Consider the following 22892-nt stretch of genomic DNA (forward strand, 5'->3'; position numbering starts at 1 on the left):
TCTGTCAGGGCCCTAAGGAAGGCCCAACCCCTGCGTGCCAGGGAAAAACCCACCATGGGGGAGGGAATCCCAGGCTTTCTCCCTTCCCCTGCACTGCCCCCATGGTGATCCCAAAGCAAACAAGGGCAGTGGAGCAGCCCAAGCCCTTCCTTGCCTGCAAAGCAAAGCAGCCCCTGCACAGGGTCTGGAGTCCCACCTCTGCTCCCACCATGGGGGTTTGTTTGTGCCAGGCTGGCTGCCCCAGCCCAGCCCCAGTCCGGGGCACGGTGGGTGCTGGGGGCTGTTGGCAGGGCCAGGAGCCCACTCCCATTTCGTACCCACCCCAGCCCATGCCCCCAGCCCTGCCAAAAGCAGCCTGGCAGCCGACTGAAGGATCAGCTGCATCCGCCCCAGCAAAGGGGGAACCTTTGGTTCCCAGCCAGGCTGTGCAATGCCCAAATCTGGGAGCATTCCCCTGTGTCCTCACTGTCCCCAGCAGCAGCCCCACCTGGGACAGCTTCTCCAGGGGCTCCTTCTTCCCTGGGCCAGACCAGGCTGTCAGGGCTCTGCCCAGGGCCCCAGCCATCCATGAACCATGGCAAGCAAAACCAGGGTGATGGTGGCCCCCAGTGCTTGCCACACCAGGTCTCCAGCTCAGCTCCAGCCCATGAGCTGTGTTCCCTCCTGCTGACCCCTGCTCAGAGCTACAGGCAGGACAAAACCTGTCTGGTTGGCTTTGCTACTGAGTGCCAAGAGATGTGTGGAGCTGTTACCTGCCAGGCCCCTGGATCCAACTGTGCATGTGGATCTCTCCCATCTTCTAGGGCAGAGGAACATGGATCACGGAAAATCTCTTCTAAGGATGGCCTGTCCAAGGGCTGCATGGACAAACACCTCTTAATGACATCCTGGCACTCTGGGGAGAGAAACCAGAAATCACCAGTCATTTGGAGAAGTTGCCCCCTTTTCCCGTGCCCAGGCCATGCTGGGTGTGCTTAGAGGTGGGCCTAAACTTCCCCATGGATTTTCTGTTTGGAGGAGAGCAGGAGAGCAGGACATGTGCCACCTCCTCAGCAGCTGCCAGACCAGAATGCCCATGAGCTGCTGCTGTCTCCCAGCACTGGTATTGCTCCCGAGGCCAGAGATGAGGATCCACCTTGAGAGAGCCATGGTAGGAACAAGATCTGACCCCAGATATCTCCTGGCCCCTCCTGAATGGGAGCTTCCCCGTGACCAGGTGGTGCAGCAGGAGGCCCAGGGATCAGATCGTCGCTGCCTCACCGTGGTAGCATTGATGGTGGATCCCCTCTGGTGGGCTGTAGGACAGGGTTCCTGTGGAACACAGACACAGTTCATCAGGGGGATGCTGCAGCCTCCAGCACCTGGAGGAGCAGCCCCCGTGCCTCCTCCTCCGGCAGGAACCCCCGCTCCGCCAGGAAACCCGACAGGTCCTGGCACCGCTCCGGATGCTCCAGCACCAGCACAAAGCTGTCGGGGAGCTGAGGCCACTCCTGGAGCTGAATGACACCAGCATAGCCAGAGGAGACCTTGTCCAGCAGCGCGATCTCCAGGGCTGCGCTGGTGCCGTGGGGCTGCGGGAGGAACACGATGCCGTCAGTGGGGCTGATGCCGTGCCGGGGGTCGGGAACCCCTCGGCCAGCCCGGGATGCTCTGCGCCCTGCGCTGGCCCCACGCCCGCTCTCCCTCCAGGCGTCCTGGCAGCTCCCACCCTGCCGGGCCCCGGCTCAGCCCCGCCCGGCACGGCCCGGCTTCTGCCGCTGGCCCGGCTCATCACCAGCTCGCCCCGGCGCCGGACGCGGTTCCCTGGCACCCTTTTGATGGCCACCTGCGAGCCGAGGGCAGCAGCGGGCTGAGCTCGCCGCCTGCCCCGCACAGCCCCATCCTTCTCCTCCTTCTCCTTCTCTCCCTCCTCCTCCTCCTTCCCCTCCTCCGCGCCCGCCGCCGGCCCCGCCGCTCCCCGGGCGCCGTCCGAGAGCCGCGTGGCCGCGCAGCCGCCGCCGCAGCCGCCGCTGCCCAGCAGCGAACCCGCCGGGGCCGCTCCTGCCGGGCCTCCTGCGCCTTCCCTGCGGGCGGGACGCGGCTGTCAGCGCTCGGCCCGGGCCAGGAGCGGCCCCGAGCGCCGCCCGAGCGCCCCGGGCCGGCCATGCCCCGGCGTTCTCCCCCGGCATCCCAGATTCGCCATGAAATGGGAACCCTGAGCTTGTGGAAGTGCCTGAAGGATGCCCTGTTCCTCTGCAGGGACACTCGGGCTGAGACAGGAGCCGGAGCCCTCTCTGGGGAAGCCTCCTCCGAGCTGGAATTTGTGCCGTGCTGGCAGAGGAGGAGGAGGGGAGAAGGCTGGCGCTGTGTGGCAGGAGCAGGAGGTTTGGGCCGCAGGACATTCCGTCTGCGCCGCTGCCCCGCAATGGGCGGGAACGCTGTGGGGAAGGCTGGGGGACACTGGAGCGGGATATGGATGGAACTGGGGGGACTGGGAGGGCCTGGGAATGAACTCAGGTGTATTGGGAGGGACTGGGCTGTACTGGGAGGGACTGGAGGGGCACTGGGGCTGTACTGGGCTGTACTGGGGATGAACTGGGCTGTGCTGGGAGGGACTGGAGGGGTTGAATGGCTGTTCCCGCCCACACTGCCTCCCATTGGCCGAGGCTCCCGCCTATCACGATTCCAACCAATCAGCGCCAGGGATCATGGCTTTGGGGGCGGGGCCTGGGGTATGCGCCATCTTTTTTTTTTACCTACAACTCCCGTCATGCTCTGCGGCCCCATAGAGCCCCATTAAAGCCGGGACTACAACGCCCGTCATGCCCCGCGCTCCACAGAACCCCGGTACCGCCCCCATCTGTCCCATCAGTGTCCCCCAGACCCTCCGGGACCCCCAAGTGCCCTCAGCGCCCATTCGGGACCCACAAAATTTTATGGCAAAGTACAAAAGAACAAGGAACTTTGGAAAAGTGTTTAATACAAATCCAATCCAACTTAAATCACTTGTCACAGCTGTAACTTCATTCCCTCAGCCCATTTAGCCTGGAAAGCCCTAAACACTGAAGTTGTTCAGGTACCCACAAATGTTCCATATAAAAAGCATTAGAAGGAGAGGAAAGAGAGAGAGAGACAGGAAGAGAGAAGCTCCACAGAAAGACACACATGTGGCTCCCAGCTCCTGGGGTTCCAGCGTTGGGGAGACACAAACCCCAGGAGAAGGCAGAGTCCATACCAGGGGCTGACCTTGTGCTCCTTGGTTTTAAGCCCCTGGGCCTTCGTGGGCCTCCCCCCAGCTGGGACTTCTGATATCTCAGGTGTTCAGAGCTGGGTGAGCGCTGTCCCATCTGTGTGACTGATTGACAGCTCAGCCCAAGGTGTCTGGGGACATTGATCTCATCCAGCCTCTGACAGCGACCATGGTGACACTGGGGAACCTCATGGAGCATCATGGAGCCATGAGTCAGTTGGGACAAGGCAGGTCCAAAGACACCCTGGTGACACTGGGGAACCTCATGGAGCCATGGGTCAGCTGTGACACTGTGGGGACCTCGTGGAATCAGAGGGGACCATTGGGAAGCTCCCATGGATCCAAGGGCCCAGGGTGACACTGTGGAGCCCAGAGTGTCACGAGGAGCCATTGTAACACTGTGGGTCCCCATGGAACCAAGGGAACATGGGACAGGCTGATGCCTTAAGTTTTAGCTTCCATATTTTCCCAATTCTGTGCTGTATCAGTCTGTAACTCTGAACTTCATGCAGAGTGTCAGCAAGTTCTCTTACAGTGTAGTCAGACAAAACAATCCTTTTCCTGCCCGAGAACCATAGACACCGCTGCAGCTTCGGGCCCAAAACATGAAAACACCAGCGAATTGAGGAGAGCAGACTGCGAGGGTGGGACTGCATAACCTGAAGGTGTAATTGGACAATTAACCCCAATATGGAAATGAACCAGAACTTTTAAAAGTGTGAAAACGCGTGACCTGGCGTCCATCCTGGATGTACGCTCAGCCAGGCCCTTGTACTGCCCAGGTGAATCCTTTGAAGGCCTTTTTAATAAATCCCCACTTTACTCCTGTAACACTGTCCAGCCTCTGCTCTAGGTGGCCTCTCAAGGCATCAAGGCCTGGCTGGCTGGGCCACCTGGGGGCCACCTGACAGGTCCAGCTGACCTTGGCATGTCCAGGGCTGCTGCTCATCTGGCCCTGGAGCACTGGGGCTCGGTGCTCTCCTTCCTGTGGAAAGAACTGTCCTTCTCCTCCAGGTGCCCATGGGCAAAATTTGGATTCCTCTTCTTAGTTTGCTTCTATGCAAAGATTGTTCCCAGATGAAATCTGCCAGGACAGACAGACCTGGCTGGCTTGGCCACCCAGGGGCCACCTCTCATCTGCCTGTGAAACACTGGGACCCTGTGCTTTTCTTTCTTATGGGAAAAAAGCACCTTTCACATCCAGGCACCCATGGCCAAAGTTGGGAATCCGCCTCCAGGATTCCCTATATCCAGGGATTTCTCCCAAGTGAAAGCTTCCAGGAGAAACACGTCTGGCTGGCCTTGGTTTCCAAAGAGGTGATTTTTATCTGCCTTTTAACACTGGGGCTTTGTGCTTTCCTTTCTGATGAAAAGAACTCTTCTTCCTGCCCAGGTGCCCATGGCCAGAACTGAGATTCCACCTTCAAAATTCTGAATATCCAAGGATTTCCCCCAGATGAAAGGTGCCAGGAGAGACAGGTCTGGCTCTCTTGGCCTATGGTGACCACCTCTCATCTTCTTCCAAAACACCTGGGCTCCACGCTTCTCTTTCCTATGGGAAAAACCATCCATCTTGACCAGATGCCCATGGCCAAAGTTTGGAATCCTCCTCCAGAATTCCCTAGGTCCAAGGATTTCTCAGTGACAAAAGCTGCCAGGACAAACAGGTCTGAATGGCCCGGCCTCCCAGGAGCCTTCTCTCTCTGCTTCTGCCCCTGCAACAGTGGGGCTCTGGGCTTTCCTTCCTATGGAAAAGAACCGTCCTTCTTAACAATGCAGAAATGGCCGAAATTGGGGTTCCACCTCCCAGATTCCCTATATCCAAGGGTTGCTTTCAGACAAAAAAATACCAGAACAGAGAGGTCTGGCTGCCCTTGGCCTCTGATGGTCACCTTTCATCTGCCCCTGAAACACCGGTGTTCTGTGCTTGTCTTCCTATGGAAAAGAACTGTCCTTCTCCTCCAGGCAGCAGGTCTGAAACTGGCATTCCACCTCTAAAATTCCCTATATCCAAGGGCAAAATCTGCCAGCACCATCTGATCTGGCTGCCATTGGCCTCTGGTGGCTGTGGCTCATCTGCCCCTGGAACGCTGGGGCTGGGTTGTTCCCTTCCTGTGGAGACCATGGTGGCACGGTGAGGACCTGGTGGAACCATGGAGTCCATTGTGACACTCTGGTGCCATGGTGACACCGCGGAGCTCCATGGAACCCAGAGACCACCATGACTCTGTGGGGCCTTGTGGAACCATGGAGACCATTCCGACCCTTCAGGGCCTGGTGTCACCAAGGGGGCATTGTGACACCTCAGGGCCTCCTGGAAACAAGGGACCATTGGGACACTGTGGGGCTCCATGGAATGAGGGGAACAGGGAACAGGTCTGGCAGGCTTGGCCTCCCAGGGACCACCTGACAGGTCTGGCTGATCTTGGAATGTCAAGGGCTGCTTCTCATCTGCCCATGAACCACTGGGGCTCTGTGCTTTCCTTGCTATGGAAAAGAACTGTCCCTCTTTTCAGACACCCATGGACAAAATTGGTATTTCCCCTCAAAAATTTCCTGTATGCAAGGGTATCTGCCAGAAAAAGACCTGCCAGCTCTGGCTGGCCTTGGCCTCTGATGGTCACATCTCAGTTGCCTCAGAAGCACTGGGTCTCTGTTCCTTTCTTCCTGCAGAAAAGAACTGACCCTCTTGTCCCGGGGCCATGGCAGGAGCTGGAATGTAGCCACCAAAATTCCATCTATCCTAGGATTGCTCCCAGACAAAAGCTGCCAGGAAGGACAGTTCTGCCTGGCCTTGGCCTCTGGTGATATGAGCAGAATGTTTTCCTTTGCAAACACCTTGGACAGGGCCCAGAGATCTCCCGAGCTGGGTTTTGCAGGCCTCAAGAACATAACCCATGTATGGAGGCTGATTTGCCTGGGCTCAGTTGTGAAGAGACTGAGGACAGATCAGGAGTGGCCTGGCAGGGCTTGAAGGGTGGATGTGGAAATGGTGGAGCTTTTCTCCATAGTGGGAATCAGGCAGGGAGAGAAATTATGCCACAAATGCAGCTGGGGAAGTCCAGACTGGACACAGGAGGAGAAAGGAATTTCCCTCCCAGGGCAGGGCTGTGGTGCAGCACGTCCCCAGCAGGAGCCTGGAGCAGCCCAAGGCTTTGTGTGGCCAGGCAGGGGCAGCAGGAGGCAGAGCTGCCAGCAAAGGAAGGGCCAGCGAGGTGGGGCAGCCGGGGGTGACGACAGCCTGCAGGGACAGAGGCGCAGGGCAGGGACACCGTGGGACAGCCTGGGCTGCAGAGGGCTCAGGGATGTGCAGCAGCTGCAAGGCCCTGACAGAGCCAACCTGTGCAGCCCTTTGGCCATGGCTGCTGGCCCTGGGCCTGAGGCCACCAGGGGACAAGTGACCCTTGCAGCCCTGGGGCCTCAGTGCCTCCTTGTCCCTGCTCAGCAGCCTGGCAGGGGCCGCCCCATGGTCCTGCCCTTGGCACTGCACATCCCCACATGCCAGTGCCCATCCCGGGAAGAGCCCTGAGCAATGAAGGAGGGACAGGATCTGCCTTGCCAGGGTCTGGGGCTCAGGCCTGGGCCCTTTGCATTCCTGAAACACATCCAGGTTTGCTCAGCACCAGAGACACCTTTCCCTTGCTTGTCCCTTGCTGTCATCTCTGCTCCAGCATTATGCTCTACTTGGGGACACTTTCTCAGTGCTGTCCCTCAGTGGGACCCATTAAAAGTCCAAGAAACTTCAGTGTTTCAATCACACTTTGAGTTCTTGAGAAGTTTTTTGAGCACACTCTCTGGGAATGAGACTAATGAAAACAACAGCAGCCCCTGAGACGGTCATTAAAGTCCTTGTGCTGTGTCTGTGCAGCTGAGCTGGGCCGGGCTCCTGGCACAGAGGGTGATGCTGGTAACCAAGCAGAGCTTCAAAAGCACATTTCTCTTGCTGAGCAGCTCTTCTCCCAGCCCAGCAGGGCTGGGGCACTGCCTGCAGCCAGCCTGGGCACAGCACAGAGGCACAGAGAGCTTCAATCAGTCAGGGCTGGGAAGGGACTGAGAAGTGCCTGGGGCAGAATCACTGCCAGCCCTTGGCACAGGAACCTCTGGCTGCAGGACAATGCAGCTGCAGCTCCTGCAGTGATCTCCTAAAGCTGGAACATCCCAATGCCCACAGACCCTGTGAGTACAACTCTGAGTATTTCTGGTGCTGGGGAGGTGAAATATTCATGAATCTCTGACATTCTGAGGGGTTCTGATCAGTCATAGAATTTTTCCAAGAAAACGATTTTGATAAAAAGGAGGAAATTTCCTAAGACTTTTTATTTGGTTTCCTATTATTGGAGAGTGGCAGGGAAGGGGGATAAATATTAATGGTGGATTATGAATTTTGACAAGTGCATGAGACAATAGAAGTGTTATTTTAGTAATTAATAGGTTCACAGGGGATCCCTAATGTGCTTTCAGCCACTCTGCCTATGGACAGCCCCAGCATCACCTTTGCTGGAGCCATCAGGCTCAATCTGAGCTGTCCTTTCTCCAAGCTGCAAATAGAACCTGCCCCCAGCCAGTGTCCTGCAAACTGGCAGGGTTCTGTCAGGCCAAGGAGAGTGCACAGAGATTTGGGTTCTGGGAGTGCTGGCAGGGAGAGATGAGGCACAGGGAAACACCTGCAGGAGGAAAATCTCCAGCAAGCAGAGAGAAGATCAGGGAAGGAGAGAAAACAAAACCCAGAAATGCTGAGGCAGGGAGAGTTTAGAGATGTCCAGAGGATCCCCTCCAGTGCAGCCCCTCCCTCTGAACAAGCCCCCTCCCTCCTGTGCCCCAGCCAAGCCTCTGCCCTCAGGGCCGGGGCTCCAAGGCGTGCAGCCCCTCCTGTGCAGGCAGAGCTGCAGCAGAGCCGTGGGGCAGCTCTGCAGCCCCGGGCCCAGTTCCCTCTGCAGAGCACAGGGCTGGGAGCAGCTGCCCGGCACTGGGGGCTCTGGCAGGGGGCACAGCTGGCTCAGGGTGACACAGCTGTCCCCAGTGCCCGGCTCTGGGCAATGCTGGCAGTGCAGCCAGGGAAGGAGCTGCACCTCCCTTCATCCAGTGCCATCAGAAGGACACTTGGAAGTGTCCCTGAGATTTGAGCCGAAGCTGGGAGCTTCAATGCAGGGTGCAAACCTGTCCTAGAGCATCTTTGAGTCATAAGGTTGATAGGGAAAGGTAGAGGTGTTGTGACCCTGAAAATGCTGCTGGGTTGGTGAAATGAGCAACGTGAGTCCTTGGCTCCAAATGGTGGAGCTGGACTTTGGTGGATCCATCTGCTCTCAGCAGTACCTGGTGACATTTTAGGGGAAGCGTGGGAAGGTTATCATCCTCTAACTGAGAGCGGTTAAAGCCCAGAGAAATTTGAACATGTCAGAAGGACAGACCATCTCCCCTCAGTCTCCACTTATCATTTTGCCTCACAGAAATTGCTTTCTTCTCCCTGGGAGAAGGAGAAATGCTTCAGTTTTCTGATACCCAAGAACACAAGAAGAGACATGGTGGGAGCTTAAAAAGTAATCTGCAGAACTCTTGAACACAAAAATATGCCCGTGTGTGTCACAGAAAAAAGAGGTGTATGTGAAATGTCTTTGATTTTACTTAGAGATATCTCCTTTAACACTTCACTGTCCTTTCTCCATGACCAGGTGCCCATGTGCAGCCACAGCAAATGTCCAACAGCAGCTCCATCAGCCACTTCCTCCTGCTGGCACTGGCAGACACGCGGCAGCTGCAGCTCCTGCACTTCTGCCTCTTCCTGGGCATCTCCCTGGCTGCCCTCCTGGGCAACGGCCTCATCATCAGCGCCGTAGCCTGCGGCCACCACCTGCACACGCCCATGTTCTTCTTCCTGCTCAACCTGGCCCTCAGCGACCTGGGCTCCATCTGCACCACTGTCCCCAAAGCCATGCACAATTCCCTCTGGGACACCAGAACCATCTCCTACACAGGATGTGCTGCCCAAGTATTTCTGATTTTCTTTTTTCTTGCAGCAGAATTTTATCTCCTGACCATCATGTGCTATGACCGCTACGTGTCCATCTGCAAACCCCTGCACTACGGGACCCTCCTGGGCAGCAGAGCTTGTGCCCACATGGCAGCAGCTGCCTGGGCCAGTGCCTTTCTCAATGCTCTGCTGCACACAGCCAATACATTTTCCCTGCCCCTGTGCCATGGCAATGCCCTGGGCCAGTTCTTCTGTGAAATTCCCAAGATCCTCAAGCTCTCTTGCTCCAAATCCTATCTCAGGGAACTTGGGATCATTGCTGTTAGTGCCTGTTTATCATCTGGCTGTTTTGTGTTCATTGTTTTCTCCTATGTGCAGATCTTCAGGGCTGTGCTGAGGATCCCATCTGAGCAGGGACGGCACAAAGCCTTTTCCACCTGCCTCCCTCACCTGGCTGTGGTCTCCCTGTTCTTAAGTACTGCCACATTTGCTCACCTGAAGCCCCCCTCCATCTCCTCCCCATCCCTGGATCTTGCCCTGTCAGTTCTGTACTCGGTGGTGCCTCCAGCCCTGAACCCCCTCATCTACAGCCTGAGGAACCAGGAGCTCAAGGCTGCAGTGTGGAGACTGATGACTGGATGCTTTCAGAAACATTAAAATTCTGGCCAATTTCTGAAAATCACTTGTAATACATATCATCTTTGGTAAATCTTGTAGGTTTCATTATCGAGGTTCTTTTTACTTTGTTTTAGGTTTTTCAAATTGTCCACAAAAAAGTATCATTGTTTGTGCCATTTCTAATTTTGTTACTCTACACCTTCCCTGTGGCCACAGACAGAGTCAATGATGGGCTGCACTCTTGGTGGCTTTCAAGGAACTAAATTATCTCCCAGCAGAGTTTTCTGCAGAGATGCCCTTTTGTTGCCTTCTCTGGAGCGGCAGCAGCAATGTCTGTGTGCAGAGCTGGGGCAGATCAGTGCTGGCACAGCAGCTCTGCTCCTGCTGGCCACACCATTCCTGGTGAATGGATCCAGGCCAGGAGACATTGGCCTTCTTGGCCACCTGGGCACACTTCTGGCTCATGTCCAGCCTGCTGTCCATCAGACCCTGCAGGTCCCTTTCTGCCTGGCTGCTGTCCAGCCCCTCTGTCCCCAGCCTGTAGCACTGCAGGGGTTTTTGTGGCCAAAGTGCAGGACCTGGCACTTGGACTTGTTAAACCTCACCTTGTTGGATTTGGGCCCTGGATCCAGCCTGTCCAGGGCCCTGTGCAGAGCCCTTCTACCCTCCCACAGGTCAACACTCACACCCAGCTTGGTGTCATCTGCAAAGATGTCCTTGGTTCCAAGGGGCCCCTCAGTGTCACAATGTCCCTTTGGTTACACCAGGCCCTGCACTGTCACACTGGTCTCCTTGGTTCCATGGGCCCCAAAATGTGAGAATGGACTCCTTGGTTCCATGGGGCTCCACAGTGTCACAATGTTCTCTTTGGTGCCGCAGTTTCACAGTGGCCCCTTGGTTCCATGGGGCCCCAGGGTGTCACAAAGGCCCCATGGTCACACGAGGTCCCACACTGTCACAATGCTCTCTGTGCTTCCACAAGTCCCCTCAGTGTCACAATGGACTTCTTGTTTCCATGAGGCCACACAGTGTCACAAGGGCCTTCCAGATTCCCTGAGTCCCCAGAGTTCACAGTGTCCCCTTGGTTCCACGAGGCCCCACAGTGTCACCATGGCCTCTGTGGTTCCACCAGGACCCAGTGTCACGGGGACTCCCTGGTTCCATTTGGCCCCAGAGCACCACAATGGAGCCCTGTTTCTATGGGGCTGCACAGTGTCACCATGGTCCTCTTAGTTCCACGAGGCCCTGCAGGGTCAAAATGGCCCCAGAGTGTCCCAATCATCACAGAATGACAGAATCAAATAGTCTGGAAAAGACCTTTGGGATCATCAAGTCCAACCAATGCCCTAATACCGCCTTGTCACCCAGACCATGCCACTGAGTGCCACTGGAAAGGGACAGTGACTCTGCCACCTCCCCCCTGGCCTGCCCATTCCAATGCCCACTCACCCTTTCTGTGAAGAACTTCTTCCTCTTGTCCAGCCTAAACCTCCCCTGGTGCAGCTGGAGGCTGTGTCTTCTTGTCCTGCCCTCCAGCAGATCCACACTCACACCCAGCTTGGTGTCACCTGCAAATTTAGGGATGGTGGGCTCGATCCCCTCACCCAGATCTTCGGTTAATGATACCAGCACCATGCTCCATGTTCGGAAGGTGTTAAACGGGACTGGGCCCAGCACAGATCCCTGGGGACAGCACCAGGGACTGGACACCAGCTGGGTGCAGCACCATCCCCACCCCTCTCTGGGCCCAGCCTCCAGCCAGCTCTTCCATCTCCCAGCCAGGAGGGAACCTGCCCAAGCCATGGGCTGCAGCTTTTCCAGGGAATGCTGTCAGAGACAATGTCCAAGTCCACATGGACACATCCACAGCCTTTCCCACATCCACAGGTGGGTCACCTGGTCATAAAAGGAGATCAGGTTGCTCAGGCAGGACCTGCCCCTCTTAAATCCACGCTGGCTGGCTCTGACCCCTCGGCCATCCTGTGGGTGCCCTGTGGTGGCTCTCAAGGTGATCTGTTCCAAAACCTTGCCGAGCACCGAGGTCAGGCTGACAGGCCTGGAGCTCCCCAGATCCTCCTTCCAGCCCTTCCTGGGGATGGGCTCCCACTGGCACCTCCAGTGCTCTGAGACCTCCCTGGTGAGCCAGGACTGATGGCAAATGGTGGGGAGCAGCTTGGGGAGCTCATCCACCAGCTCCCTCATCCTCCTACCATGGATCCCATCCCATCCCATACACCTGTGAGCATCTGAGTGGCCCAGCAGGTCACCAGCTGCTTCCTCCTGGATTTCAGGGCCTGTTCTGCTCCCTGTGTCCATCTACCAGCCCAGGAGAACTCTTGTCCTGAGGACAATCTCTCCATATATTGAAAATTGAGTCAAACAAGGTGTTAACTACCTCAGCCTTTCCCTTATCTTTAGTTACTCTATTTTCCACTGCATCCAATAAAGAGTAGAGGTTCTCCTTATACCACGTTTTGCTATTAATCATAGACACATTTGTTATTATTTTTCACAGAAGTGTCCAGGTTAATCTCTAAGTGAAATTTCACCTCTTTCCTTTTCTCTTTCTGCATGATGTAACAATCTCCTTAAACACTTGCTAAGTTGCCTGACCTGTCCAAAGTTAATGCTCTCTCTGCTTTCCCCTGAGTTCCCACAAAAGCTCCACGGACAGTCAGGACAGTGATTTTCCTCACCAGGTCATCTTTTGCCACACTGTGACAGGCTGCTCCTTCCTCCTTAAGATTGCTTTTTCAAAATGTGTCCATCGTTCCTGAACCCCTTTGTTTTTAAGGGCTCTTTCCCTTAAAAAAAAATCAGTACCTGATTTTGTACTCCCCAAACCTGCATCCTAAATAGGCCAAAGTCTGCCCTTCCTAATTCCAGTGTGGAAGTTTTGTTGCTGCCCCTCCTTTTTGCACAGATCATTGAAAACTTGATTATTTCATGGTCCCAGTGCCCCAGGCAGCCTCTGACCCCCACATCTGCCACCAGCCCTTCCCTGTTTGTGAACAGCAGGAGACAGAGCTTTCCTTGGGAGTGGAGTGTTACCAAAAATTCAGTAAAACAGAAAACTCCTTAACACCAGTGCAGCATTAAGAAGCAGCATTCTTTATTCAGGGGGATGCACGGGGGATAGCTCCTCCCAAAGCTGAGCATGCTGAGTACAGGAAAGTGTCTGTTCATATTGTGTATTTTGCACACATATCCATTGATTGTGCTGGACTAAACACACATCTGATAATCATTTCCCCAGAATCATTAACATATTTCCCCTCCCCGTTACCCATGTGTTCTTCTGTCCTGGGGGTCTCTCTGGTTATCCCTGATGGTCATGGACCCCAATATTCCCGTGGTCCTGGCTGAGCTGGCAGGACACTGAGGCTTGTGAACTTCCAGTTCCCCTTCTCCCACAATGGGCTTTGTGTGGTTTCCATAGGCCTGGGGTTTTGGAGAACAAGCTCCAGGTGTCAGCTCACCTGGTGGAGATAATTTATCATCTAGTCACATGAGGTCAGAGAGTGATCTATGACATCACATGAGTGATCTATGACAGAATGGTCCATGACATCATAGAGTGGCTTATGTGAGGCCATCAAGGGGTTATGACATCATAGGCCATCCTTGGGACAACTCAGAACAGGGATCTGAAATCCCAGAACAGACTATGGGATCACAGGTTTGTCTGTGACATCAGAGACCAGGTGTGTGACATTAGACATTGGGTTGTGACATCTCAGACCAGGCTGTGACTTCACAGAGGGGCTGTGTGACATCTCAGAGAGGCTGTGTGACATCCCAGGAGGGCTCTGTGAGGTCACTGGGTTGGTCACTCCACCCCAGGTCTCCCTCACAGTTTCTCCCAACAAGTCCAGTGCTGTTCATGCCCAGAGGGGTCCCTGTCCCCTGGTATCCCCCCTGTGCCCCTGGAGCCACAGCCTCCACCAAAGGATGTTCCACAGGATCCACCCCAGAGACTGACATGGGGAAAAGGGGCCAGGGCTGTGTGACCAGGACATCAAGGACGTGGATTATCCAGGTGCCTGTGGCCTGGGTTGGGTTCCCCAGGGCAGGAAAGATGTCTGGCAGCTGGAGCAGGTTTAGGGAAGGGCCTCCAAGGTGGGATTGGAGCCCTTGGGCTGTGAGCAGAGGCTGAGGGAGCTGGGCTTGTCCAGCCTGGAGCAGGGAAGGCTGAGGGGCTCCTCATCCCAGCCTGGCAGTGCCAGCGAGGAGGGGATGGAGAACACAGAGCCAGGCTCTTCACTGGGGGCCTGGTGGGAGACAGAAGCCAATGGGTGTAAGGGGAAAGAGGGGAGATCAGCCAGGCCAGGAGGAGATGAAATGAGTCAGGCTGATTTCAGCATTTCCTCAACACCAAAAGCAGCCTGACCTCCCTTCTCCATCCACCACTGACAGCTTTGCACATCAGGAATTGTTTGAGCTGTTTTGCCCCCACTTCAGGATGAGAATCCTGATGCAAGAACTTAACTGTGTTTATATCTATCAGAGAACCACTTTTGTCTAAAATCACTTTTAGTATGGAAATCACTTGTGGATGGTGGACTCATCAGGCACTGCTGGGACGTAGCAAATAGCTCAGGGAAGAGCGTGATTGTTATTAAATAGTGTCCTGTTCATCCATGGTCTGTCAGCCATGAAGAGAAACTTTCTGTGCCTCTGAGTCTCACCAGTTCCTGACCCCCAAAGGACACAAACCTGATGAGTTGTGGTTGTGCCCTCCCTCCATAGCCAGAGCAGATCTCCCTTGTCCCAGAAAGTCCCTGGCAATGCAGGGATGAAGGAAGTAGGACAGGCTGTGGGGATCAGGGGCAGAACACGGCCAGGGATTTGGGGTGGTTGTGAGCCCAGGGCAGGACCCGGCCCTTGGCCTTGGTGAACCTCATCCCATTGTCCTGGGCCCATGGCTCCAGCCTGTCCAGATCCCTCTGCAGAGCTTCCTGCCCTCCAGCACAGCCACACTCCCACCCAGCCTGGGCTCACCTGGAACTGACTGAGGGTGCCCTCAATGGCCTCATCCAGATCAACAAAAAAGAGATTTCACTGACCTGGCCCCAGTCCTGAGCCCTGGGGACACCCCTGAATGTGACTCCATTCCTCAGCTGCTCCATTCCCAGAGCAGCCTGGGCTGAGCAGAGCTGTGGGGCCAGAGCCGGCTGGGCTGTGCTGGGGAGAGGCCCTTGGTGCTGCCCAGAGCTCAGGGCAGCTGGCAGAGCTGGCAGGGAGCTGGGCTGGGAGAGCCTGGCACAGAAACCATCAGTGTCCATCTCAGCCTGGCTGAGCGGGCAGGGGCAGGAAAAGCATCCAAGGTCCACAGGTTCTCTGTGTGGGAGCTGAGCTTGTGGCCCCTTGAGCCCTCCCAAGTGCTGGGGCTGCACCTCCAGCTCCAGAGGAGATGTGACAGATGGGAGCAGAGACAATAATGCCTGGTGTACTCTTTCTTGGGTTTGCTTATACAGGTGGCCTGGAGCCATATGTAGATGAGGTGTTTTGTGTCAGATAACACTGGGAGAGTGATAAGAGTAATATTTCTTTGCTGAAAATTATCTTTCACACATAATGCACAATGAGAAAAAAATACACATAGGATCAGAAGAGCATCTGCATTTTTCAGAGAATGAGAGACTCATTGATGTTCCAGCAGCCAAACCTCTTCAAATAATTTCCTCAGGGCTTTCTTGAGATGAGATGTGACCACCCGAGGCCAAGGCCAGCCAGAGCTGTCTGTCCTGGCAGATTTTGGGTGGGATTACTCTTGCATATATGAAAGTTTTCAGGAGGAGTATCCATTTTGGCCATGGGCATCTGGAAAGATGGATGGTTCTTTTCCATAGGAAGGAAAACACAGAGCCCCAGTTCTCCAGGAGCTGATGAGAGGCAGCCCTCAACATTCCAAGATCAGCTGGATTTGTCAGGTGGCCCCTGGGAGGCCAAGCCAGCCAGACCTGTTCCATGTTCCCTTGGTTTCATGGCACTCTGCAGTGTCCCAATGTTCTGCTTGCTTATGAAGTGTGGCCCCTTCCTTCCATGAGGCCCCCAGGGTGACAATGGCCCTTGGGTTCCACAAGGCCCCACAGTGTCACAATGGTCTCACAGAAAGGAAACCACAGAGCCCCTGTGTTTCAGGATCTGATGAACTCTGCACTCACCAGAGGCTAAGGCCAGACAGATCTGTCTGTCCTGGCAGGTTTGTCAGTGACCAACCCTTGGATATTTGGAATTGTGAATGTTGAATCCCAATTTCAGCCATTTGTGCCTGGAGGAGAAGGCCAGTTCTTTTCCATAGGAAGGGAAGCATGGATCCCCTGTGTTTGGAAGGCAGGTGAGAGCCCCCCTAAGGATGCCAAGGCCAGCCAGACCTGTCTGTAATGGCAGCTTTTGTGCAGGAGCAATCTTTGACTATGGAATTTCTGGATGTGGAATCCCAATTTCGGCCATGGACACCTGGCTGAAAGAAGGAGATGGATGAAGGATGAAGGATGGTTGTTTTCATAGGAAGGAAAGGACAGAGCCCCAGTGTTGCAGGGCAGAACAGGGAGATCACCAGAGGCCAAGGCAAGCCAGAGTAGTCGGTCCTGGCAGCTTTTGTCTGGGAGAAACCCTTGCATATAGGGAATTTTGGAGGAAAAGTGTCAATTTTGGCCATGGTTGCCTATGCAGGAGGGATGGTTCTTTTCCACAGGAAGAAAAGCACAGAGCCTCAGTGTTTGAAGGCAGGTAAGAGCCAGGTCTCAGGAAGACAAGGTCAAATAGACATGTTGGTAATGGTAGCTTTTGTTTAGGAGCAATCCCTGGATATTGGGAATTTTGAGAGGGGAATCCCATTTTGGCCATGGATGCTTGATTGAGAAGGGCAGTTCCTTTCCATTTCAAGGAAAGCCCAGAGCCCCAGGGCTCTGTTTCAGGGGTACATGAGAAGAAACCCTTGACATGCCAAGGTCAGTTGGACCAGTCAGGCCAAGCCAACCAGACCTGTGACCTGTTCCCTTGGATTCATAGGGCCCTGCAGGGTCACACCGGCCCCTTGTTTCCATGGGACCCTGCAGTGTCACACTGGTGGTGTCATATTGGATCCTTGGTTCCAGGAGTGCCGCGCTCCCGCCCCGGTTCCCTTTGTCTCAGCCCCGGCTAGCTCTCATCCTGGGGCGAGGGCGGGCGATGGAGGCACCCTCTGCCGCTCCCAGCTGGGGTTTGGAGAGTGCCTTTGTGGGTCCCGAGCAGCGCTAGCAAGCCTCGCGGTGGTAAATGAAGAGCGGATCCTGCTGGGGGCTAAGTCCGAGTTTATTGTAGCCCAACGGGGCCAAATATCCTAGAACGGTGCCAGCCAACAGGAACAAGCACAAGGTGCTTGCACTGGCTTATAAACTGTAAGGGAGGGGTATCTAACGACCAATGGGGATAGGGATAGGGGGTGGCTCTGGGATGGGGGGATATGGTGGGGTCCAATGGGGGAAGGATATGGGGGGAGCCCCAGGTCCTCGCCCAATCACCCGGTGCCCTGAGTAGAAGCTTCTGGATGGATGGGAAGGGGCACCGAGTGATAGACAAGGCACCCGGGGGGGGTAAAATGCCTCTTTCAGGGTGATGGATAGATACTGGGAAGGCGGGAAGGGCGGACAAGGCGGGAAAACTGGGGATAAACCAAGTTGCACACGGGGGTACAAAGGAATAAACCAATACATAATACAGGGATAATAAAACATATACATAACGCAACTCCACATAGGAGGCCCAGATGTGTCACGCTGGCCTCTTGTTTTCATGGGGCTCCATAGTGTCACAATGGTCCCTTGCTTCCATGAGGCCTTGCAGGGTCACAGGGGTCTCCTTGGTGCCACAGGGTCACAATGGACCCTTGGTTCCATGGGCACTCACAGTGTCAGAAGGATCTCCTTGGCTCCATGGGGCCCTGCAGAGCCCCCTGATTCAACAAGGCCTCAAAGTGTCAGAATGGCCTCCAGGATTCCAATGGGCCCCACAATGTCACAATGGACCTTTGGTTCCGTGGGGTCCCACACTGTTCCATGAATCCTTAGTTCCATGGGGCCCTGCAGCTCCTTGGTTCCATGGTGCCACTCAGTGTGACAGCTGCCCCTTGGCCTGCCAACACTCCATAGCGTCACAATGGCCCCTCGGTTCAATGGGGCCTTGTGGTGTCACAATGGTTCAGTGAGGCCTTTAGTGTCACAGGAGTGTCCCTGATTCCATGAGTGTTGGAACCCTGGATGCTGAGAATGTTAAACTTGCTGTGCTGAAAGGCACAGATTTGTAAGAGAACACTGCATTTGACCTGAGGCTGTGGAGAAGGCTTCCAAAATTGATTAATAGCACTGGGGTTACGGGTGCGTAGTTGGTTAGAGGTGTATACTACCACAGGGTGGAAAACATACAGCTTGGGGTTTTAGAACATAATAATAAATATGATACAATATTGAGGTTTTAGGGTGGACACAGGTTCTTCTTATTTACTTTCTCCTTTATGCGTTTGGGTGATATTTTGTGATTGGACAGAAAAGTCTGCATTGCTGGCTTCGAGGGATCAATTATTGGGTTAAAATGGAAAATAATTTAGGTGTCATTCCTTGGTTGGATAATTTTAAAAGACCTCTTAACAAGAGATATTTGGTCATTTTGTGACTTGCTAATGAAAGATTGCAGAATTCACAATTGTGAGGTTGAAACACTGATGAGAAACAAGAAGCACCTGAGTCTGAACATGAACTATGATCTCAAGTACCTTTAATCCTGGCCACAACACAGGTAGAAAAAACAAGCACAGCACCCACACCTAAGGCCTGGCAGTGTGACAACAGACCATTGGTTTCACTGAGCCCCACAGTGTCACGATGGTCCCCTGGCCCCACGAGGCTCTGAAGTGCCACAGAGGCCCTTTGGTTTCACAAGGCCTCGAAATGTAGAAATGGTCTCCATGGTCCCATGAGGCCCTGCTGGGTCACAATGGACCTTTGGTTCCAGGATGCCCCAGAGTGACACCATGGTGACACAATGGTTCCATTGGACCCTTCATCCCACGGAGACCCACAGTGTTCACTGCAGTCCCCTTGATTCCATGAGGCCCTGCCATGCTCTCATGGCCCCTTGGTTCCAGTGAATCCCAAAGCGTCAGAACAGTCTCCATTGTTCCATGAGGCCCCACAAAGTCACTGTGGTCCCCTTGGTTCCACAGAGCCCCACAGTGTCACAATGGACTCTTGGCTCCATGAGATGCCACGCTGTGTCCCAATGGCTCATGGTTCCATGAGGCCACACAGTTTAACAATGGTCCCTTGGTTCCATGAGGCCTCGCTGTGTCACAATGGACTTGGGGTTCCATGAGCTTTCCTACTGCCAAAAACAGTCTCCCTGGTTCCACAGTGTCACCATGGTCCCGTTGTTCCATGAGGTTCCATGGCAGAACCTTGGTTCCATGGCCACCTTGGTTCCGTGTGACCTTGCAGTGTCACAATGGACCTGTGGTTCCATGAGGCCTTGCTGTGTCAGAATGGCCCCTTGGTTCCAAGAGGTTTCTCAGGGTCACAATGGTCTCCTTGGATCTGTGGTGTCACAATGGACCATTGGTTCAATGTGGCCCCAGTGTGCCAAAATGGATTTTGGCTCCATGGGGTTTCACTGTGTCACCATGGACCCTTTGTTCCATGAGTTTGCAGAGAGTCACAGCTGACTCCTGGGTTCTGTGAGGCCCTGTGGTCACCAAATCTCTGAAATATCAGAACAAGACTCCTTAACACTAATTTGCTATTTAAGAGGGGGTCATTTATTCAGGCCTTGGGTCTAGTGAGGGATAACTCCTAACCGTATGTGGACATGTAACTCTACCAGTGTGTTGCTTCTACACAGTCACTAAATGTGTATTACAATTTACCCATTGCCATAAAACCCACCCCAAGTTCCCAGTTTCAGTCCTTGCTTTTTCTATCACTGCACCCTTGAGCCAGATGTCTTCGACACTTCCAACTGTCCCTGCTGGAAAAGCAGCTCCTGCACAACTTGTTCCTGTGTTAAAAGTTCCCAGGAATGGTAAAAATGGAATTAACCCTTTGGGTATCAGCCCAAGGCTTTGTGTGGCCAGGCAGGGGCAGCAGGAGGCAGAGCTGCCAGCAAAGGAAGGGCCAGCGAGGTGGGGCAGCCGGGGGTGACGACAGCCTGCAGGGACAGAGGCGCAGGGCAGGGACACCGTGGGACAGCCTGGGCTGCAGAGGGCTCAGGGATGTGCAGCAGCTGCAAGGCCCTGACAGAGCCAACCTGTGCAGCCCTTTGGCCATGGCTGCTGGCCCTGGGCCTGAGGCCACCAGGGGACAAGTGACCCTTGCAGCCCTGGGGCCTCAGTGCCTCCTTGTCCCTGCTCAGCAGCCTGGCAGGGGCCGCCCCATGGTCCTGCCCTTGGCACTGCACATCCCCACATGCCAGTGCCCATCCCGGGAAGAGCTCTGAGCAATGAGGGAGGGACAGGATCTGCCTTGCCAGGGGCTGGGGCTCAGCCTGGGCCCTTTGCATTCCTGAAACACATCCAGGTTTGCTCAGCACCAGAGACACTTTTGCCTTGTTTGTCCCCTGCTGTCATCTCTGCCTCCAGTGTTCTGCTCTGACTGGAACCTGGGGACACTTTCTCAGTCCTGTTCCTCAGTGGGACCCATTAAAACTTCAAGAAACTTTGGAGTTTAAATTTAGCTTTGAGTTCTTGAGAAGTTTTTTGAAGACACTCTCAGGGACTGAGTCTGATGTAAACAACATCAAAGCCCTGAGAGGGTCATTAAAGTCCTGGTGCTGTGTCTGTGCTGCTGAGCTGGGCCAGGCTCCAGGCAGAAAGGCAGCTCCTGGCATCCAATAAAACCTTCAAAAAGGCATTTCTCCTGAGGAGTAGCTCCTCTCCCATCCCAGCAGGACTGGGGCACAGCACAGAGGAACAGAGAGCTTCAATCAGTCAGGGCTGGGAAGGTTCTGAGAAGTGCCTGGGGCAGAATCACTGCCAGCCCTGGACAGGGGAATCTCCGGCTGCAGGACAATGCAGAGGCAGCTCCTGCAGTGATCTCCTAAAGCTGGAACATGCCAATGCCCACAGACCAAGTGAGTGCATTCTCTGCTCATCTCCTGTGCAGAGCAGCCAGGGGTGCCCAGGGCTGTCCTGCAGAGCAGGGTCCTGCAGCCCAGGGCACTGTGCTGGGCCAGGGACTCTGCTGCCTGCCAGGGAAAGCTCTCAGCTGGCCCGAGGAGCTGCTCACAGTGCTGAGGGACAAGATCTGGCTGGAAGGAGACAGCTGGTAAGGCTTGGAAGTGTTCATGTTGTGTGGTGAGGATGCTGCATTGTTCAGGACTGTTCCCAGCATGACATTTACTTCCAGGGTATTTCCTAGTAGATTAAGTGATGAGCACAGGAAGGCAGGGGCTGCATAAAAGAGAAAAATCCTGCTTTTTAAATCTACATCTCTGTGTGGCATGGATGGGAAATTGCCCATAGATATTAATCTCTCTGTTCAGGTTGAGAAAAAACAAAAAAAATTTCTCTCTGATCTGGATAAACCAGGAAGTAACAGAAATCACCACAGGGTCCTCTTACAGGTAGCATCAGTATCGCTTTTCAAGCCCCCTCAGGGCTGCTCTGATGTTGCCATGAGAGCATGCAGGGCCAGAGCTGCCCCTGGGCAGTTCCAGATCTGGGAGGGGTCTGCAGGGCAGAGATGAGCCCCCAGGGCTGGGCTGGGCTCTGGCGGAACTGTCAGGATCCAGCCCTGGGCACAGGGAAGCAGCTGCTGACAGGGACAGCCCCAGGCAGAAGAGCCCTGGGCAAGCAGAGTGGGAAAAGGGCCCCCAGGCTGTGCTGGGATATTTAAAATCTTCCACAAATTGAACGATTCCATATTGCTTATTTTGCAGATATCCATGCCAAGACACAGCAAATGTCCAACAGCAGCTCCATCAGCCACTTCCTCCTGCTGGCACTGGCAGACACGCGGCAGCTGCAGCTCCTGCACTTCTGCCTCTTCCTGGGCATCTCCCTGGCTGCCCTCCTGGGCAACGGCCTCATCATCAGTGCCGTAGCCTGCGGCCACCACCTGCACACGCCCATGTTCTTCTTCCTGCTCAACCTGGCCCTCAGCGACCTGGGCTCCATCTGCACCACTGTCCCCAAAGCCATGCACAATTCTCTCTGGGACACCAGAACCATCTCTTACTCAGGATGTGCTGCACAGGTATTTTTCTTTGCCTTTTTCATTGCATCAGAATTTGCATTTCTCACCATCATGTGCTATGACCGCTACGTGTCCATCTGCAAACCCCTACACTACGGGACCCTCCTGGGCAGCAGAGCTTGTGCCCACATGGCAGCAGCTGCCTGGGCCAGTGCCTTTCTCAATGCTCTCATGCACACGGCCAATACATTTTCCCTGCCCCTGTGCCATGGCAATGCCCTGGGCCAGTTCTTCTGTGAAATCCCTCACATCATCAAGCTCTCCTGCTCACACTCTAGCTTAAGGGAATTTGGGCTTCTTGTAGTCACCTTCTCTTTTGGCTTTGGCTGTTTGGTGTTCATGGTTTTCTCCTATGTGCAGATCTTCAGGGCTGTGCTGAGGATCCCCTCTGAGCAGGGACGGCACAAAGCCTTTTCCACCTGCCTCCCTCACCTGGCCGTGGTCTCCCTGTTCCTCAGCACTGACACATTTGCCTACCTGAAGCCCCCCTCCATGTCCTCCCCATCCCTGGATTTGGCAGTGTCAGTTCTGTACTCAGTGTTGCCTCCAACCCTGAATCCCTTCATCTACAGCCTGAGGAACCATGAGCTCAAGAAATCTCTCAGGAAAGCTGTGACTGGATACTTTTCAGCCTCTTCATTGTCCCATAACATAAAGCCCTGACAGTGCTTCGCACTGGGAGCCAGAAAGGAGCTGGAAACACACCCCTGGTTTGGCTCCTGCTGTGTCCCAGCATTCTCCTTCCATCAAGTGGCTGTGAGTGGGTCAGATGCTGGGAAGGGACACCAGGCCAGTGACCCAATTAACCAAATGGGTATTCCAGGCTGTATGGCTATAGTTCTGGTGCAAA

The 22892-nt window shown here is 54.6% G+C and overlaps 3 protein-coding genes across 3 annotated transcripts in view; 2 read left to right on the forward strand and 1 right to left on the reverse strand.

Moving 5' to 3' along the window:
• Positions 1-22892, reverse strand: part of LOC144248836 (uncharacterized) — a 115133-nt gene that overhangs the window by 16508 nt on the left and 75733 nt on the right. The window lies entirely within an intron of this gene.
• On the forward strand, positions 9267-9897 carry LOC144248838 (olfactory receptor 14J1-like). Its single transcript, XM_077790819.1, has one exon. It carries the CDS (start codon positions 9267-9269, stop codon positions 9852-9854), a length of 588 nt encoding a protein of 195 aa, XP_077646945.1. The 3' UTR covers positions 9855-9897.
• On the forward strand, positions 21749-22705 carry LOC144248827 (olfactory receptor 14J1-like). Its single transcript, XM_077790809.1, has one exon. The coding sequence runs from the start codon at positions 21749-21751 to the stop codon at positions 22703-22705; it is 957 nt and encodes a 318-aa protein (XP_077646935.1).

Source organism: Lonchura striata, unplaced genomic scaffold, assembly GCF_046129695.1.
Source record: "Lonchura striata isolate bLonStr1 unplaced genomic scaffold, bLonStr1.mat Scaffold_92, whole genome shotgun sequence".
Taxonomy (NCBI): domain Eukaryota; kingdom Metazoa; phylum Chordata; class Aves; order Passeriformes; family Estrildidae; genus Lonchura; species Lonchura striata.